Source organism: Vanacampus margaritifer, chromosome 2 (genome assembly GCF_051991255.1).
Source record: "Vanacampus margaritifer isolate UIUO_Vmar chromosome 2, RoL_Vmar_1.0, whole genome shotgun sequence".
Classification (NCBI taxonomy): domain Eukaryota; kingdom Metazoa; phylum Chordata; class Actinopteri; order Syngnathiformes; family Syngnathidae; genus Vanacampus; species Vanacampus margaritifer.
Window position 1 is genome coordinate 54,346,358 of NC_135433.1, and position 19,323 is coordinate 54,365,680.

Consider the following 19,323-nt stretch of genomic DNA (forward strand, 5'->3'; position numbering starts at 1 on the left):
GTCAATACGAACATTTAACACTGACATTGCACAAGCCCTGTCTATATTGTTGAACGACTGTTACATATACACTGGGACGTCAACACAAGTATTATCTTTTCGGTTCTAAACGCAAACACAATGGATTTAAAATGAAATGAACAAGATTTGATTTTTACCTGCAGACTTTCAGCTTTAATTTGAAGTTATGTACATTCAAATCAGGGGAACGTTGTAGGAATTACATTTTGTGTTAAGTGTGTGCCTCCCACTTTTGTGTCCCAAAAGCAAGGGGCAAATTAAGAATTCTGAATCAAAATGTGACTTTTTAAAACTTGTTTGCCAATGCTTTGCGTCTGAAGTCTGGACCGCTCTACCAGTCCTCTACTTTTTCAGTTCCTGCTTGGGGCATTTACACTTAAGTCTTGTCCTCAGTAAGTAAAATGCATGTTGAATCCGATTCAGATCCAATCTTTGACTTGCCTATTGCGTTAACATTCCACCTCTTTGCCTTAAAAAAAACTCTGTTTGCATTACTTTGGTCATTGTCCATCTGAATTGTGAAGCACCATCAAAATGAGTTCTGAAGCCTTGGACTGAATGTTAGCAGATAATACTGCCTGATGCACTTCAGAAATCCCCCTGCAGGAAACCAGTTCCATTGGCCGCCAAATATGCCCCACGCCATGGCATTACCTTCCCTGATCAGGTGGTACAAGTTCCTTGAATGTTTTCAGAGTTCGTTTTCATACTCACTCTTTATTTTAATTTCATTTTTATACATATATAAACTTTTGCTTGCCAGGACATTTGCCATATATAGCCTATAAACCTCTAATTGCCTTTAATCTAAAGGAAATGGCCTCTAGAGTCTGCAAATATATTTGTGATGCAAATAAGCAATTTACTGAAGGGTGTGTTGACGCAGTTAAACACGGAGAGAATGAGCAGCAGGATGGGAAAAGATTGCTGGCAAATGGGCAGGGTGCTGATGGAGTGATACAGAATGTTTGAGAAGCTCAAGAAGTGCAGATAAAGAGGAGTTAAATGCTCTTGTTAACTGCAGGGCGGGCTCTCCATGGGGGATTGTTGTTTATGAGAGAGGTTTAGTTGTTCTTTCTTTTTAATCTTTGATCGCATCTTTTTGCACAGTCAGTACACACAGTAATTAACTCTTCATTGCGTGTCACCATAGCAACACAACTGTTTGAATAGGTCTAACATTAAATATGAAGATACGGTCAGCAGGTGTTTGAACTGTATTGTACTTGATGTACACTACTGACAGATTGACATGTGATAATGCTCATCATTGTGCCTCTTGTGTGCTTATTTTGATACCATTGATTCCAGGCTCCAAAAGACATACTACTGCTGCTGCTAATAATAATAATAATAATAATAATAATAATCATCAACATCATCATAATGAAGCTTGAATTTATACTGTATCACACATTTTTGTTAAATGTAGATTATTAAAATTTATGCAAAAGATGTGGGGGCTCTGCTTACAGGAAATTCACACTAACATAGGCAGGAAATGCTGCTCTTGAAAGACCAACAAGTTATCTAAGACACTCGAGATTGTTTTCTCATCAGCAGACATTCAAGAGTTTCAAACTTAAACTAAAAACTTGGCCTGGTTTGGTATATTTAAATGATTGTTGAAAATACTAAATGATTCAGAAAAATCTTGATGTGCTGAATTTTGAGGCCAAATTTATTAGATGTAGCTGCATGATTGGGGCTTTTGTTCCACCAATTACCGGTACCCTAAGTCCATATGCATACATCTATCACTTTTGTGTCAAAAATTAAGGACGGCATTAAAAATTTTTTTTAAATTTAAGTGTCTGTGAAACCTTGTATTAGTCTCCAGGGTTCCGTTTCACAAAGCAGGTTTAGTAAAAACTCTGAGTCTGTTAACCCTGAAATGCTGGAAACTGAGTTTTCAGGAAGCGAGGTAACTCAAACCAGAGAAAGAAGGGTAACTCTAGCCTGTTTCATAAAGAGACGTAACTTAAACTCTTGGTTAGTTACCATAGTTACAGACTCTATGAATCTAACCTGGTCAATACCAGGTTTATCACAATGAACCTCGAGTTTCTCTCTGGCTCCACCTCTTTTCAGTCATACACCAAATTTGATTTCTTCATTCATTCAGTCAGCTGGCAAGTTTTGGCGTAACATAGTTCTGCCGTCTGTTATTTAAAAAAAACAAAAAAACAACAACACTCAATAGGTCTATATTAAAAGTCCACTTTTTCATGAACATGGCATGTCCTTGTGACAATGATCCCGTTGATGAAGGTGCATTCTAAAAAGAGAATTGTTCAACCAAATTAAGATTACAAATCGAATTGTTGATCAATTTAATAAAATTGCTTACAATGCTTAAAATTGGTAACACACGATGAAATTAAATTAATCCAAAGTAAATATATTAAGTTTAATTAATTATGAGTTTATTAAACTTTATATATATATTCACTTTTAATTAAATTAGTTCCCATATAATAATGTATAATGGCTGATTCCTTGGTCTCTTGACTAAAACAGCAAACCAACAAAATATTGGTATAGACTTTTTACGTTTGTTTTTAAATAAAATGAGGTGCAATAATAGCACATATTTTGACGTTAACAATAAAGTAAATCTCATTAAAATCAGATGCGGAAAGACTAAGTTATGATTTATTTTTAGTATGCGTGCATTGGCTTTAGTGGGAACTTTGCCACCACCAAGATGGCGGCCACGTAGGCATAATGCTTACCCGAGGTGTGGAAAAACATGGGGAGAAAGGCGGGGGGCCGGGGGGGGGTTAGCGAAAGAACAGGGGAAAATGGAAGATAGCGATTAATGAGGGTAGCAGGATAAAACGTTCCTATTAAAAATTGTTTGGATTTATTTATTTATTTACTTATTTATTTTTAATTGATTTAGAAAAATAAACTCAGCGGAAGTCCACTTGCTGTGACGTTGCTCTGGACGGTAACCTTGTGCGACAGCAATGACGTATTAGCGGCGCGCCCAAGTAGTGTCAAACATTTTTTGTGGGAGCAATAGAGTCCACTAAAATCCTCATGTGTTAATTCGGTTATAGAGAATAAGTTAAGTAACTAACCCTAACCCTTTATATTATTATTATCTATTTACTATCACATACCGACATAGCTTTCCGTGTTATCGACGAGCTGCGAGCTAAACTAGCACTGCAAACGTTGCAACTTGTTTTTTTCTTCTTCAAATTGATTAAAGACTATAATGACCCGCCACGGGAAGAACTGCACAGCAGGAGCTGTCTACACTTACCACGAGAAAAAGAAAGATACAGGTGAGAAATGCGTCGTGACTAATCCAGCTAAACTTTAAGATGCATTTTGAATAGAGCTAAACATTCATTGTACCCCTCGCACTCTGTGCTCCTTTTGTTGTCTTAGTGCGTGTTTTGGCTGGAAAATCGCAACCATGTTTGGCAAAGCACATAGTCGTCAGAATCTTCTGCGTTTTGGATTAAGTTGCGAAACAACGTGTACCGGATAAAATAACTGTGCTAAGCCTGTAAGCTTAAATAATAAACGGCAGAGCAGACAAATGTTCTTCTTGCCAAAGAAAAAATTGTGAAAAGTTCTGCCTGCATATTTGTTGTAGGGCCTAAAGGGACCAAAAATAAGTAAATGTATTCACAATATATATTTTTTTAGTTAATTGACCTATTAATTGATACATATAAAAAGTGTTTCTGAAAGGAAACAATGTTTTCTAAGACTTGCGGTGTGCTAATTTATGTTGAGCACTGTACGTATAGCTTCTGTGTCATGTATTGGTAGCAAATGCAATCTAATTGAAAGAAACGGCGTGAACTTGTTTGTATGTTTTCATCCTGCTCAGCGGCATCCGGTTACGGCACACAGAGCATCCGCCTGGGTAAAGATGCCATCAAAGACTTTGACTGCTGCTGTTTGTCCCTGCAACCCTGCCAGACTCCTGTGGTCACGTATGTTTCTCACCACACACACTGCATCTACACAGACATTGGCTTTCAGAAGTATTCATAGTACTCAAACTTCCTCATTTCATCACATTACGACGACTTCATGTATATTAGCCTTGCGTGTGATGGAACAACACAAGTATATGATTCATGGTTTTCCACATGAAAGGAAAATCTGAAAAAAATGTGGCTTGCAAATGTATTCACTTCAGCCCCTTTATTGATACATGAAATAATCAAATTTCTGTGATTGTTTTTAGCCCAGATGGATTCTTGTATGAAAAACAGGCTATTCTTGAATACATTCTGCATCAGAAGACGGAAATTGCCAGGAAGATGAAGGTACTTTTGTCTTGAAGTTTGTTGTTGTTGTAGAATGGATAGATGGGTGAATAGGTTTTTCCTTTTTTTTTTTTATCTTGTCAAAATGTAACTGTTTAAACAACTGTATTAAAGTTTCCCAACTTTTCTTGTAGGCATATGAGAAACAAAAACAAGCTCAGAAGAATGACAGTCAGCTTGAGTCCAAGTCCGAAGAAAGGGAGAAAGTGGAGATGTTCAAAAGCAGAGAGAATAGCATTGTATCCAAACCCATCAACCCTTTCATTTCCGGTACGCGTGTTGCAGATCCAGCAGTGACACTCCATTTCTATTGTTGCTCACTTATTTGTGGAATTAATGAATTTGTTCCCTGGAGGGCAAAGCAAAGTAGGCGAGAAAGTCCGGACGGACAGCAGCTCATCAGCATCCTCCTCCACTGGTTCAGTGGCCTCCTCCAGCCAGAATCTGCCCAGCTTTTGGGTTCCTTCCCTGACACCCAAAGCGAAGCCCACCCTTCTCAAGAAACCGGTCAGTGGCTATTAGGGATGAAAGTTTGCTACTCATTTTGGCCACGGTTAAGGCAGATGTGCTAAACGCTAAGCCGAGAGTGCTGCCTAATAATTTAACACAGAAACATGGATGTTTCAGAAAATGGATAGAGTAAGCGTTACTTTACAGTCCATGTTGATGGAACATTGCATTTTCCTGCAACCAGCATACTTGCGCCCTCTGGTGGTTTTGGCCAACTGGCGAAACAGAATACAGTCCACTAGTTCCACACCGCATTCTTACTGGCCTAGTGGTTAGCGTGTCTGTCTCACAGCCGAGAGGTCCTGAGTTCCAATATCGGCTAGAGCATTTCTCAATCATTTGCATGTTCTTTCCATGTTTGTGTGGATTTTCTCCAGGTACTCTAGCATAGTAGTGTTAATTTCGTTAACAAAAACTAAATAAAAATATTTTCGTCAACACACATTTTTCACCAGACAATAACTAGACTAAACTAAAACCCCTATTAATAAACAATAACTGCGACTAAACCAGTGTGCATTTTCATTGACTAATAAACTAAAATCTGTGGACATTTTAGTTCACAAACAAACAGACGGGACGGAAATTTGGATTTTGTAAAACCTTGAAGAGAGACCTCGGTGTTCACCACAAAGATATTGTGGTAAATCAACAAAAAGTTTGGTGGTTGTTGTTTATAACGTCCAACAATAACGCTAACCAATGCTGGCTAACTTACTAGCTTGTAGCATGGAGTCATAATAGCCACTTGTTGATATACTGTAATTGTGTGTAAAGTTTTAAATCAAAAAGAGAACATTTTATGTGAAGTGGTTTTAGATTAGATGGAAGTGTTCAATAATAGCTGCTGACAAAAAAAAAAGGAAAAGGGTAAAATGATTGTCCTGACTAAAACTAGAGTAAAATGTTTAAAAAAAAAATATATTTTTCTTTTTAAAACTAAAACTAGATTAATAAAATTGTTTTTTTTTGGACTAAAATGCTCGACTTATAGTTGACTAAAAGCTGACTAAATAGAAATGGGACGAGATTGATATGATCAAAACTCATAAGTGTGATTAAAACTGACACTGAATTTAAAAAATGTTTATCAAATTAACACTATAGCGTAGGCACCAGCTCACCAGTGGATATGAATATTATATTGATTACATTTCACTCATTCACTCATTGGAGTACAGCACTTAGAAATCAAACATTTCAACCTCTGCAAATTATTGTTGCATATTTGTTCTCACTAGAGATGTTTAATACCACTTTCTTTCAGATCGATACCAGTATGAGTATTCAACAAACTCTTGACCAAGTACCGATAGCACGAGCATATTTGATACATACAATTTTCAAAGAATGACAGATCATTTTAAAGAAACAAATGCATGAAATTAATGTAAATTTTCCACTCTAATTAAATAATAGTTCCTGATCACAAAACAGCCACAAAAGGGCAGGCAATAACAGTATCGGCCACCATTACAGGTACTGATACCTTGAAATAAGGCAGCGTGTTGGCCTGATACCGATACCTGGTATTGATATTCATAAATCTTCTTCAATATGTTTAATCTTTATATATACAATATGGTATAATATACTGTATTTCATTATCATTATTTTTTAACTTAATATTATTACCATTATGTTACTTTTGTGATTGGCAGAGAAAAAAACATGATTTTCCTGCCTTTCATAGTAACGCATGCAAGGTCATTTTGATTGAGGTTTAGGCCACCAAATATTTTATTTATTTTATATATGTAATGCTCAGCGAGATGCCTTCAATGCTCCTTAACGGCCACTTTATTACGTGGCTGCTTGTTTAGTGAACTTGCAATCACTTGAACCTGTTTGTCTTCAGATTTGATGTCATGATGACTTGTGTTTATTTTGTGTATTTGCATATGGATGAGGACAAGTTAACCTCTGAATCCAAAGATCAACTGTGGGTCTCGAAATGCAAGCAACAGTGAGCATAGAAATCATGTGCCATCAAATCAACAGTTTCCTCTTATTTCTTCTTTTCAAACGTCAGAGCAAGACTGTGTTGTGTCCGATGTCAGGACGACCGATAAAGATGAACGAGCTGATCACAGTGCGCTTCACCCCGGTTGACCAGAGTCTGGACCGGGTGGCCCTCATCAACCGCCAGGTCAGTCTAACATGAAGACTTTTATACTTGTATACATTTGTGAAGTTGTGAGCTGTCACACAAAATGAAAACACAAGCAACGAGCATGGAGAAGATCTACCCATTGAACTAACCATGTGGTTCGAGTTCGAGCTCCTGATGTCATTCAACAGGCCGCATTAACCAAAATGTTATCATGATTTATTTATTTTGGTTTCTCTCGATCATTGAAATGTAATGAAGAAGAAAAACAATTAATGTGCAGAACGGCGCAGTACATTTACAAGTTCCCACATTGTGACAGGACCCTGAATGCACAATATAGCTTGTAGCTAGCCCGGAGCAAATCAGTGTGATTCTGCCTTCCTATAAGGTGTTTATGACACTCCAGTTGGAGTTAACTGTAAAACTAAACACACAATAAGGAGAATTGCATACAGTGTGTATTTAAATACAACACATACTTTGTTTTTAAAACATCGCTAGCCTAGCGCTAATGCTGAAAAGCCATTCAAATGCAAACAGGAAGTTAGCATCAACTTTAGTCGTAATAGTCCTTCAAATGACAAATATTCACACACAAATGCTGTGGAAACGTATACCCATGGGTAGGATAACACTACGTAAACACAAATTCTTCCCAATTTGTGAAAAAAATAGTTATTTTAATAGAATTTAATCACAAGTTTGTGTTGTTCTCATTCTAAGCGTGTACACAATGAATGCACGGCATCACACTGCCCCTAAGGCGCAGGAACACCCAGCATTTGTTTTGCAATTACTTTTTTAGTATACAGTATTTTTATTTCACCTTTTTTTTTATTTTTACTTTGAGTTTAAGGATTCACTGAATTCAATGTGAAGGGATGAATGGGCGTAAAGCTATGATCATAGTTTTTATTAGTTAAAAATTATTATTTTTTTAAATCAATAAATAATCATTTTATTAATCGGGATTTCAATCTCAATCAAAATAATCGTGATTATTATTTTTTCCATAATCTTCCAGCCCTGCCACACGCTAACACAACAAATACTACATCATGTGTAACTTTTGGCTTATTTATACTTTTATGAAACCAATTTATTTCTTTACCTTCTTTTTTATAAGGTTTTCTGTTTTCCAATGCAGTGCAATCGTGATTGGCCGTCAGCCTGTCACTGAAAATGAGGCCATATTTGAAGTTATTACCACTTATTGTCAACTGAGCCTTGGGCACCACAGCTGCCCCACTCCATGTGTGCGTGTTGTCACTGTTCGCACATGACTACATTGCAGTCTTCCTATTAAGAACATAATGATCATTTGTGTCTACGTTTCTTCTAACAACAGCTATAAATTGTTTCAGTTGCTACATTTGCCTGATTTATTGTATCAAGCGGTCCACTATCAACAGGACAGGTACATCTGTGCGGTGACCAAAGACGTCCTGGGCAACAGCGTCCCCTGTGCTGTCCTGCGACCTTCGTGAGTCGTCTTTACGCGCTCGCCTGCATGTTCAGAGGGAAAGACTTACAAATGTGGCCGTGCTGTGTTCAGTGGGTGTGTGGTGACACAGGAGTGCGTGGAGAGACTCATCAAGATGGACATGATGGATCCTGTGAGTGGAGACAAGCTGTCTGACAATGACATCGTACCACTGCAGAGGGTATTTCAACACACAACTATGGATTCTTAATGTCAAGATGATCTTGATTTGGTGTTTCTTATACTTGACAGGGAGGGACGGGCTTCGCAGGTGCTGGCGTAGACCTTAAGGCCAAAGAAGCTCGTCCAGTGATGCAAGTGTGAAAGATGATCTGCTAATAAGTATGTTGCTCTCAAAAACTGTGATTTTGTTTTGATATGGTAATTCTGAAGAGGCTTTTTGAGAGTGTTTAGAGAGAAAGAAAAAAAAAAGTCCTACATTAGCTACAGTATATTGTTCATGCCACTAAACTCTCCTGCTTATTGGTCAGTTGAATAAATTTGTTCTACCAAACGTCTTGATGAATGTATTTGAGTAACTTTTCTAAAACACACAAAAAACATCAGTCATAATTGTTTGCGGTATCGCTATTCACAGCTCTTCATGGCCCTCGACCTCCATGGCTCCATAGTCTGTGATGGTGCTGATCTTGATGAAGTCAAATTTGTCGAGCATCTCAGAGAGTGTCAGAAGTCCATCCTGACATGCACACAAGAGGGAAGATGGAAAATCAAAATAATAAAGGGAAAGAAAGTAGTTCAATAATGCGGATCCATCAAGGATGGAAATCATGTTAAGACATTTTCTTCTGAAGCATGTTGTGGCTGCAGCTGTCCACTGTCACCTCGACTTTTTGTCGAGCAACTCGAGTTGCAAGTCGAGGTGACAGTGGACAATACAAGTCGTCCATTGCTGTAGTTCTCCGGCCCCTCATTTGAATAACATTTCGACCTGACAGAGCGTCTGCAGCATGAAATAAATAAATGTGAGAGCAGAGCGTTTTTATTTATTGATTGATATTTAATTCTATTTATGTATTAATTTAGTAATTTTCTTTATTTAATTATTTAATTATACTTTTTATATCTGTTTTTATTTCCACTTTTAGTCATTTATTTATTCATTTATTTTTAATGTTGGCAGTTTTGGTCCTCCATAAGTATTCAGTGCAAAATTAAAAACAAAACATGTAATGATACTCAACAAACTCAACAAAACACTAATAATACGACATGTATAAGGCGATTACAATCCGCTAAAGTAGTAAGAGAATATATATACTGTACAGCTGGAGACTTAAGAACCCGACTAAAAAGGAATTTACCTTATTTTCCGCGGTGCAGCGGTCTTTTTCAATAATTGATTTTTTTTCCTAACAAATAATTCTATGATTGAAATTGAAAAAATTGGTATAAAAATACATCCTATTATTATTAGCGACCATAAACCAGTCTTCCTCACCCTAAAAATAGATTATACCTTTAAACCACCCCCGACATGGCGTTTTAACATCTCCCTGCTAAATGACGCAGAGTTCGACAAAATTATAAGAAAAGAGTGGGCAGACTTTCTGGAAATAAATGATTACAAACTTATCTCCATCTCTTCTCTGGGAAGCTGGGAAAGCGGTAATTAGAGGTAAAATTATATTCATCTTATAAAAAGAAACAGGATCAAAAATTAGAAAAACTTGACTTAGAAGATAAAATAAACAACTGACGGATGAATACGCAATAAACCCAAATGACTGACTTACAAAATACAAAAATACAGTTAGACGATATGTTATCCAAAAAGACAGAGTTTATAATACAACAATTGAGATACAACAACTTTGAAAATAATAACAAATCAGATAAATTTCTTTCTTTTCTCGGGAAAAATCTCTTATAAAGGCTATTAAAGGGACAACTGGTGAGTGTATGCAATGACCAGAAGAAATTAATAATATTTTTTCTAACTATTATCGCAACCTATACTCAGAAACTAACAAGCCTAACCCTGAGCATATTGAGGCATTCCTCAGTAGCTTAAATATGCCTCAGTTATCTACTGAATATAAAGATATTTTAGATGCGCCACTCACCATAAACGAGCTGCATAGTGCTCTAGATAGTATGCCTAATGGCAGAGCACCTGGCCTGGATGGTTATCCAGCCATATTTTTTTAGGCACTTTTGGTTAATGCTTGCTCCATTATTCTTAAGAGTAGTAACAGAAATTAAAACTAATGGTTACATACGTCCACACATGAATACAGCAGCAATTAAACTTTTATTAAAGCAAGACCCCACCCTTCCGTCAAGTTACCGTCCGATATCACTAATTATTACTGACATAAAATTATCGCTAAGGGCTTCGCATCTAGACCAGAAACGGTAATCTCGACAATCGTTTATAACGACCAAACAGGCTTTATTAAAGGTCGTCATTCTACTAACAATATTAGGAGAGTCTTTAACCTTATTAGCATGTCACAGCGAAATTATAAAAAGGCAGTTATATCGTTGGATGCAGAAAAAGCCTTCGACAAAGTTAACTGGTCTTTCCTCTTTGCGGTTTTAAATAAATTTGGCTTTGGGAAGTCATTTATTCACTGGGTGTCAGTATTATATGATTCTCCTAAAGATACAGTTACTACTAATGGGATTATATCTCAGAGTTTTACTCTACAGAGAGGCACAAGACAGGGATGCCCACTGTCCCATTTATTATTTGCAATATTTATTGAGCCACTTGCATTAGCTATACACCAGGAAAGAAGGATTCAAGGAATTAACTCTGGGGTAACAGAACACAAAATTTATCTATATGCCGGTGATATTTTACTTTATTTAGAAAAGCCTGCTATTTTGTTAGGGGAAGTATTTAACACAATAACTAAATTCTCACATTTATCAAATTATTCTATTAACTGGACAAAATCAACACTACTACCTATTACAGAAAATTCATGGAACCCTGCAAGCCAGGACCCACACTACTCATTTCCTATAGGTAATTTAAAATACTTAGGCATAAAAATCTCACCTAAATTAACTGATTTAATTCATTTCAACTGCACTCCACTTCTGGATAGCATTCACAGTGACCTGGAGCGCTGGAATAATCTTCTTAGTTCTCTAATAGGACGAATAGCCACCATTAAAATGAAAGTTTTACCCAAAATAAAATAAACATTCTCAATGATTCCATTCAAACCTATGTCTAACTTGGTTCCAGTCGCTGGACTTGACCGTTACAAAATTCTACTGGAAAGAAAAGAAAAAAAAGAGCAAGATTAGTCTATCCACTCTTCATAAAAGCAAATCCAAAAGAGGTTTAGAGGCACCAAATTTTATCATCTCACCTGCTCCCAATTTTAATGCACCTCACGCACACACTTGTATATACAATGGGTGGGGTCACATCCACAGTGTAGGGGTAGAGTTCGCCAGTCGGCGAACTCAGTAACGGGTTAGTTTTCACTAGGCACGTCGGCGTGACGACTGGGATCTTTCCCCGCCGGGCCTGGGGTTTGGGGGCGCCTCCTGTCCCCCGGTACTCCCTTCCCCTTTTCCGTCCACCAAGCGGCTGGAGGTGGGGTGGGCGCGGGTGCCCCCGCTACTCCACTGTCCGGCCCCTCTCCAGCACAGATTCCTGGATTCATGGGGCTGGCGGGGTGGGGGCGGCTTGTTGGGGAAAGGGTGGGTACGGGTGGGTGGGGGTATATGTCTGGGGGTTTGGGGGCTGGGCTGTGGTGGGTGTGGGCGGTGCCTGTGGGCCAGTGGGGTGCCTGGTGGGCCTGCCGTGCCCCGTTCTGCTGCGTTGGGCTGGGGGCGCGGGCCGTGTTGGGGTGGGTGGCGCTCCGGGCTCCTGGGTTTGCTATCCGGCTGGTGGCCCCCGCAGGGCCCTGGGGTTGTGCCCTGGCCGGAGTCGACGGCTCCCGTTTGGTGGAGGTTTTTCATGCATGCCAGATCCACCACACAAGCATCTACCGAAATTCAACACTATCTGCTTCTTCCTCTGGTCGCTGAATCGGTGAAGGCGGATGACCGTGGATCTCACTCTGCTTCATCTATCCTTCCTTTCTTTCTTTAGTCTTTCCTTTGGTCTCTTGAGGTCTCTCTGATTTGTTGGAATTGACATGCTCCTGGGGTTGGTGAAAGATTCTGGTTTGTAACCCTGTGTGTGTAGTAGCTGGTATCTGGTCGGTGCTGGATTTCACTTTTTTTTATTTGTCACTCCTCGGGTCTCCTGACAACTTTACGACTATCGGGATTCTGAAGTATTCGGTTTAGGTGAAGGATATGGGATTTTAAATAGGTTTTAGGTGAATTAATGAGCACAAACTCACATGCACGCACACACATTCTTATGCACAAAAAAAAAGAAGAGCAATGATGATGACATGTTGAATCGGTAAGATTACCGAATGAACACTGAGCTCTCTCAAAAAAAGAAAAAGAAAAGAAAAACGCGTAGAAAGTTTTTTTTATTTGTCCAATCAACAATCTGTAACAATCTGTAATAGTAGTTTTATTTGATCACAAACTTATTTTAGTTAACTGTAGCCACTAATCTTAACATGCTTTTGACCTATGCTCATCAGCAAATTGAGACCAAGTCAATTCAAAACAACTGCAACATCTTTGGTTTGAAATGTTTAAAAATCAATTTCCATATATGGGGTAGTCAACAGTAAGAAAGGTACTGAAAATATTTAAACTACAGCAGCTTCTAAACAATGAATAAGTGGTCAGGGGAGTGTACTATGTAGCCATGGTGGTTTCTGATGTCATTCAGAAATGTTATGACCGCTTCCTAAGCTCAAACTCAAAACACATCATTTCACTTTATTTATATCAGTGCATGTTGGACGATATCCACAGATTTTGGACCACTTTCTAATTGAAATGTTTTATGACGAACTACAATAATGCTATGTGGACATGCACAAATCACCTGTAAGCACATACACAGTATGTGACAGCATGTGTAATAGTTTTCTGCGAGCATGATACTTATCGTGTAACCCGGCGACCGGTAGCGGCCGTCACACAAACACTCCATGTGAGCAAACTTCGTGAAACAACATGAACGCGAATGAGCTCCGTTTGGAGCGTGACAGCTCATCAAAGCTCGTCGTGACTCTTTGTTAAATCTTCTCCGTAATTGGTGGCCTGGCTGCCCACAAACATGTTCCAGTTGGCCAGGATTTCCTGCTTGGTTATTTTCTCATCCTGATGATTGATCGCCACAATTCGTGTGATTGACACAGAAGGAGATGGAGAAGATGCATGAAGTCATGAAAAGGAAGAGATTAAGACAGAGAAGAAAGATAATTAATCAGTGTTAATTAAAACTTGATTAAGTCACAATTATTGATTATATCAGTGTTGATGAATGTACACTCTAAAAACAGTTGGGTCAAAAGTAACCCAATTATGGATAATAATAAAAAAAATTGACCGATCCACTTTATGGGTCACAAGTTTCTGGGTTCTTTTATACAAAATCACCCAATTTGTTGACTCAAGTAAAGGATATGACCAATATTTATGAGTTGTTTTATGCTGAATGACCCATTTCTAGACTACTCAAAGTTGGGTCAAATCAATCCAAGTAGAATATTGGTCCATTTTTGACCCATAGTTGGTTTATTGTTTTTGACCCAACTGTTTTTAGAATGTACCTATACCTAATGTATATATACTATGAATGATAATTCTAACTTTATCTAATGCATCCAGGTATCAAGCCATCTATCAATCATCCATCCAGGAACTATATCAGGCAGCCTAGCTTTTTATGGATAGTTTTTTTCTAGCGTCGTCGTGGCACGTGTGGCAATATTACCTTGTTGGTGTCCGTCTCGTGGATCAAGTGCTTGGCTTCATTGTCGGCGTGGTCGACTTCTCCAGGCAAAATCCACTGAGCCACCTCACTGAAATCCATGTAACCATCCTGCGTGACACGTGACTTGTCTTACTATGTATGATGCACTTTCAAAATGCTTCTTTGTTTTTACATAAGATACATTCTGGATTGTATTGGGAGCGTCAGCAAATATCTTCATCTTTATTCAAACAGCAAAGCAGATACAGCTCTTGTGATACATTCAGTCTCTCACCTTGTTGGCATCCCTCAAATCAGTAAAATGTTTCTTCTCAGTCTGGACCCATTCAGGTTCACTCTCTCCCTCCTCTGGTGTGTACATGTCACCTATGGACAGTCACACGTACAAACATTGCAGTCAGTTTCCAAATTGAGAGTAAGTGGTTGATCTGAGAAAAACACCAAAAAAGAGGTGCCATACCGATGTATTCGGCTAAGCTGATCTTGCCATCACCATTTTTATCAATGTCTTCAATTGTTTCCTAAAGAAAAGATTTGAAGAAAGTGGTTTGATGATGCAATAAATGGTCAAAACAGGGGTGCCCCTTCCTGATTGGAAACGCATGCGGAAAATCAATCTCTTGTCATGTACTTAATCAAAGTTTTATGCTTCACTACTATTTATGTCATCATAACACACCCCACTCCACTAACCCTGTCACGGATAGTTGTTACTACAGTGGACAGCAATTAAAAGATTTTCTTCTATATAAATGAATCTTTTTGCCACAATTGGCCATTTGCCACTCCAGTGGACACTAGTGTAGTCTTGACATACACTGCCATCCAGTGGTCAACGATTGTAAGTGGAAAAAAATTAAGGTGATAATATGTTTTCCCATGCCTTTAAAATAATAAAAACAGTTGAGAAAAAAAATCCTGATGTAGGTTATAATTTGAGTATAAAAGGGCTTGACACTACCGCAAACATCCAATTTCCCATGGCAAGTCATAGTATAAGTTATATGTGTGTACCTGTACAACCAAGTCTTTCATGTAATCAAACTCCTCTGGGTGGAGGAAGGCAGTGAACTCCTTGCGCGTGGCGATCCCGTCGCCGTCACGATCGGCGGTCTTGAAGCGTCTTTCGTCCCGGGTGAGCATGGACTTGTAGGTGGCCTTGTCCTCCACGTCGTCAAACTCCTCATCTGAGAGGACGGACAAGACAGACATCAGACAGATATTCAGATTGACCCTGTCGAATAAATCTTACCAAGATAGAATCCATAGGTGGTGTTCTTGTACTCCCCCCAGGCTATTTTGTCATCTTGGTCCTTGTCGTAATCCCTCCAGTGTTTGTTCACATTGTCCTCGATGTAGCGCCTCTGTCGGTGTTTGATCCAGTAATGCAACTCTGCGTGGTTGATGAAGCCGTCCTTGTCGGTGTCAATGCGGTCCACAATCTTCCTGAAAGGGGGAACAGGAAGACGGAATCAACTTACTTTGTATTTCTTGTGATATTTTGGCACCAAAAAACTACATTCAAACTCATTCAAACCCAAAAATGTAGAAATACTTTTTTGAATACTTTGTCCTTCACTCTTAAAAACATATTTATATGTTTTTTCTATGCTAGAGCATACAGAAGGCTTTGATACAGCTTCATAAAGAGGTCACTTAAAGCAATGGTAGTTATTACAAAAACGGCCAGCAGGTGGCAGCAGAGTAAAAGAGACCAGCCAGGGCCATGTTGCAACAAGCTCTTTTTCAACTGGTTTGTGAATAATGATGAAACTTGGCTATATTCTAATGCTAATTACTCCAAAATGGAAACAGATAGAAATATATTATTTTTTTCCTGATGAAAAAAAAGAGACTCATCTTTCTTTTGGTAGGTTCCATGTTTTTATAGCAATAGACAGAATATTCTGTGGGCCTTGCAAAATAAAAATTCAGTGAAACAGCCGGGCGTGAAGGGGGGTTGCTTCAGTGAAAATGGCTGGGAGAGAATGAGTTAAAGTGAGTTGAGGAGTTTCTTCTAGACAAAAGTAGTACTTTGCTCATGTTACAACTATAGGCAATTTCAATATCTTTAGGAGCATTGTCAATTAGCAAGAGCAAAAGAACACTTCACTGTGTTGCCCCTACATAATGTACTATACAGTACTTGCAATTTGCTACAAGCAGATTTCATTTTGCACCTAAGCTCTTCTTTTTGCTGAAAAACTCACTTATTTGCTACTTGTAATCAGGCCACGGCCCTGTCTAATATAAAGACTTTGGCGCAACTATGAGGTTTGGCGATATACAAACTGGATGGATGCTTTGGCACCATCTTGTGGCATATTGGTGCCAAATATCAATGTGTGAAGCGAGAAGCTTCTTTTTTTACAAGCCATAGCCATGTTGAATAGAAGTGCTTTGTAGTGGATTTGTGAATTAAAAATTGTGAATTATTCTTACAGTTGTTATTTCAACTACTAGTTGCTTAAAAAAGAAAGAAAAAAGTAAGATGACCCAAAACAAGAGGTCCAAATTTCTATTTTAGCATGACGTGCGACAGTTGGTGTTATGCTGACATCGGCAGAACCTACGCCAATCTGTCTTTACTCTCCTCGGACGTTAGCTGGTCGAAGGTCTTCGCCTCCTCTTTGCCCAGGAAAGCCTCGTGGTCGTACTGAAAGTCCTGAGCGTCATTGTGGGCGTGGTCGCTCAGGTCGGCGTGGTGATGGACGCGTTTCTCCTGAGCAGGGACGGCCAAGGTGGCAGCAGCCAGGAGGTAGAGGGATGCTAGCGACTGCAGCAGCATTGTGATGACCTCTCAGCAACTGAGGATTGGAAGAGATGTTGCAGGACAATTTTTTAGCAAAGTAGCTCTTGTAAATGAATTTCATGGCAGGACAATGTTTATGTAATTCAAAAGACTAACCATGATAAACTTATAGTTATTGTTTGGAAGTCTCCATATTGCAGCGCATATGTTTAGTGTATATTGCCATTTGCTACCGCAATTTTTAAAACATAAACGGATGGGCAGTTTGAATTGAAATTTGAACATTGAATGAGTTGTTTGGGGTGGAGGGACACACCCAATTCAATAGTGTCAAAGTGAGGAAAGACAACTGAAGGACAAAGTCATCTCACTTAATCAGGATGCTAGTTTTGCTTTCATTGATACGTTTAATCTACTACATCAAATCAAACGTACTTGAACGAGTCTGATGTAGGGTAGGTATAGTTTTCACCCCCCCCCCCCTTTTTTTATGCTCGGTAATCTGCAAGGAGCAAATTCCAAACGACAATTTGTAGTAGAATAGAAAAATATCAGCGTACTAGATCAGACCCTTGCAGCTTTTAACTTTACCTTACCTAACTTTAAAATGTTTTTGTTTTACCATAAACTAAGATAAGCATAGTCTGACATTTGAATTGCACGCTCTGGTTTCTAGAAAAAGAAACAATGGTTCGAATACCATTCTCATCCCTCCCTTTACAGTGAGTGCCGTCTATTTTAAGACTGCCATCACTACGAATCTCATCACTTCAGAGCGTTGCAAAAAGCATAGTGCGACACCTTAGAGATTCAAAACAAGCCAGCGTTCCTTTTTTTCATCTTCTTAAGATCAAAGACCAACTTCCAAAACAACTTACCACTTTCTTGCAAATTGCTTGCGCCGCACCTCGGTGAAGTTTATCGCCAAGGAGAAAACTCTGTCCGCGTTGGCACTCTGTCACTTTAAATAACGCTGTGTAGAAGGCGGGCTTTTTTGTTTAAGTAACCAATGAAGACAGACCAAAGGAAGCTTTTCAACCAATCACACTTTTGACATTCATTCTAATCGGTCTTATTGGCTGTTAACCGCCACGTAGTCACGTAAAAACGAACTGCCTTTGTAACTGAGATTTGCTGCCGCTGCTGTGATTCAAGGTTCGGTGTATTCTCTTCTGACGTAGTTGTAGTGGATATCACAAAAAAGGTGACGAAACACTGGACAATCACGTGAAATACATGACCACGTGACGTGCGCCACTGAGGTGAAGTTGGCTTTAGGTTGGATTTTCCGGGGAAGCCGCCTATACGAGGATACGCTACGGGAGCTCTCGTTTATGGCCTCGGAGTCAAGCCAAAAACACGTTACGGTTAATTTCAAATGGGTGGGGGAAGTACCGCTATGCGTGTAACAATATACGTTTTTCAAAATAAAAGAGTGTCATTCACAGGCAACTAGAAACACAGTTTTATATAATTTCGTCGCATGGAAACGAAAGAACATAAGATGTGTCAACCGGTCAGTATTGTTCTATCATATTGCAATGAAAATGAGTCATATTTAATAGGGAAGGTACATCACTATCATTCCACGCTGATTTTAAGTCCACAGGTCACATGACCTGGACGCTATTAAGCTAAACTGCTAAATTTGCATGCATAAAAATTCATAGAAAATAAGGAAAATTGTGAAATTGAAAACTAAGAGTCATAACTTATAGGCCAAGACACTTTAAGCCGCCACTCCCAAGGAATATTTCTCGGCATACGATCCTATACATTTACAGTATTGAAATTGGAGAACATTTGAGACAGTACTTAGTAGAAACAGCATGATTTATGATGTTTTGAATTTGTTAAACATAAGAGGACTTCAGACATTTTACAACTTGCCTTAAATACATGGATAACTTATATGCTTAATGATGTTTACAAGAGGTAACTTGTATATTTTTTATTAAAGAATTATACCTGTAATTCAACAAAAGATGCCTCTGCTAAATTTAATATTGGGGTCAAAGGAACTGAGCGATAAAAGAAAAGGGGTCTTCAAAGCAGCACATACCGTCCACTTGTTAAAAAATAATAGTGACCACCCCACCAACCACCCGCGCCCCCGGCCCTATACTAAGAGCCTATGAGCTGTATATGTATACTCTTCTGTACGTATACATATATTTTATACAGTATTCTGCTTGCGAGATGGGAGGGGTAAGATGGCCACCCTGTGGCTTCAACGGCTTGCACGGTTGTGTATGGACTATCGGCTATCCAATAATATATACATATCGGTGGGGAGGCCAAGCACTA

General features: G+C 38.8%; 2 protein-coding genes and 1 long non-coding RNA gene across 7 annotated transcripts; 2 read left to right on the forward strand and 1 right to left on the reverse strand.

Moving 5' to 3' along the window:
• The first annotated feature begins 2,951 nt into the window (after window positions 1-2,951).
• Window positions 2,952-8,939, forward strand: nosip (nitric oxide synthase interacting protein). 4 transcript variants are annotated; one of them, XM_077557298.1, is made up of 9 exons: window positions 2,952-3,317; window positions 3,875-3,980; window positions 4,238-4,319; window positions 4,454-4,589; window positions 4,690-4,826; window positions 6,862-6,978; window positions 8,307-8,425; window positions 8,498-8,606; window positions 8,678-8,939. In XM_077557298.1, exons 1-9 carry the CDS (start codon window positions 3,248-3,250, stop codon window positions 8,747-8,749), a joined length of 948 nt encoding a protein of 315 aa, XP_077413424.1. In that variant the 5' UTR covers window positions 2,952-3,247; the 3' UTR covers window positions 8,750-8,939. The 4 variants fall into 4 exon arrangements, with proteins under 4 accessions (XP_077413424.1, XP_077413426.1, XP_077413423.1 ...); XM_077557300.1 differs by having other exon boundaries at window positions 2,953-3,317; window positions 8,355-8,425; XM_077557297.1 differs by having other exon boundaries at window positions 2,954-3,317; window positions 4,675-4,826.
• rcn3 (reticulocalbin 3, EF-hand calcium binding domain) lies at window positions 7,147-18,054 on the reverse strand. 2 transcript variants are annotated; one of them, XM_077557302.1, is made up of 8 exons: window positions 17,895-18,054; window positions 16,838-17,071; window positions 15,517-15,710; window positions 15,279-15,451; window positions 14,725-14,785; window positions 14,539-14,630; window positions 14,265-14,372; window positions 7,147-9,125 (listed from the first exon to the last, which is right to left on the reverse strand). In XM_077557302.1, the coding sequence occupies exons 2-8, from the start codon at window positions 17,050-17,052 to the stop codon at window positions 9,018-9,020; spliced, it is 951 nt and encodes a 316-aa protein (XP_077413428.1). In that variant the 5' UTR covers window positions 17,053-17,071; window positions 17,895-18,054; the 3' UTR covers window positions 7,147-9,017. The 2 variants fall into 2 exon arrangements, with proteins under 2 accessions (XP_077413428.1, XP_077413427.1); XM_077557301.1 differs by lacking the exon at window positions 7,147-9,125 and adding an exon at window positions 12,882-13,648.
• Window positions 9,020-9,420, forward strand: LOC144043552 (uncharacterized). Its single transcript, XR_013291125.1, has 2 exons — window positions 9,020-9,246; window positions 9,309-9,420. It is a non-coding gene; the product is annotated as an uncharacterized LOC144043552 (long non-coding RNA).
• Window positions 18,055-19,323: the final 1,269 nt, after the last annotated feature.

Bases quoted from the DNA above. Each gene is read 5' to 3' on its own strand.
- nosip (XM_077557297.1), top strand. From the start codon at position 3,248: ATGACCCGCCACGGGAAGAACTGCACAGCAGGAGCTGTCTACACTTAC. The intron at 8,426-8,497 runs GTGAGTCGTCTT...TGCTGTGTTCAG, and splicing joins TGTGCTGTCCTGCGACCTTC to TGGGTGTGTGGTGACACAGG. The intron at 8,607-8,677 runs GTATTTCAACAC...TATACTTGACAG, and splicing joins ACATCGTACCACTGCAGAGG to GGAGGGACGGGCTTCGCAGG.
- rcn3 (XM_077557302.1), bottom strand. From the start codon at position 17,052: ATGCTGCTGCAGTCGCTAGCATCCCTCTACCTCCTGGCTGCTGCCACC. The intron at 15,452-15,516 runs GTAAGATTTATT...CCGTCCTCTCAG, and splicing joins CACCTATGGATTCTATCTTG to ATGAGGAGTTTGACGACGTG. The intron at 14,786-15,278 runs GTACACACATAT...TCTTTTCTTTAG, and splicing joins TGAAAGACTTGGTTGTACAG to GAAACAATTGAAGACATTGA.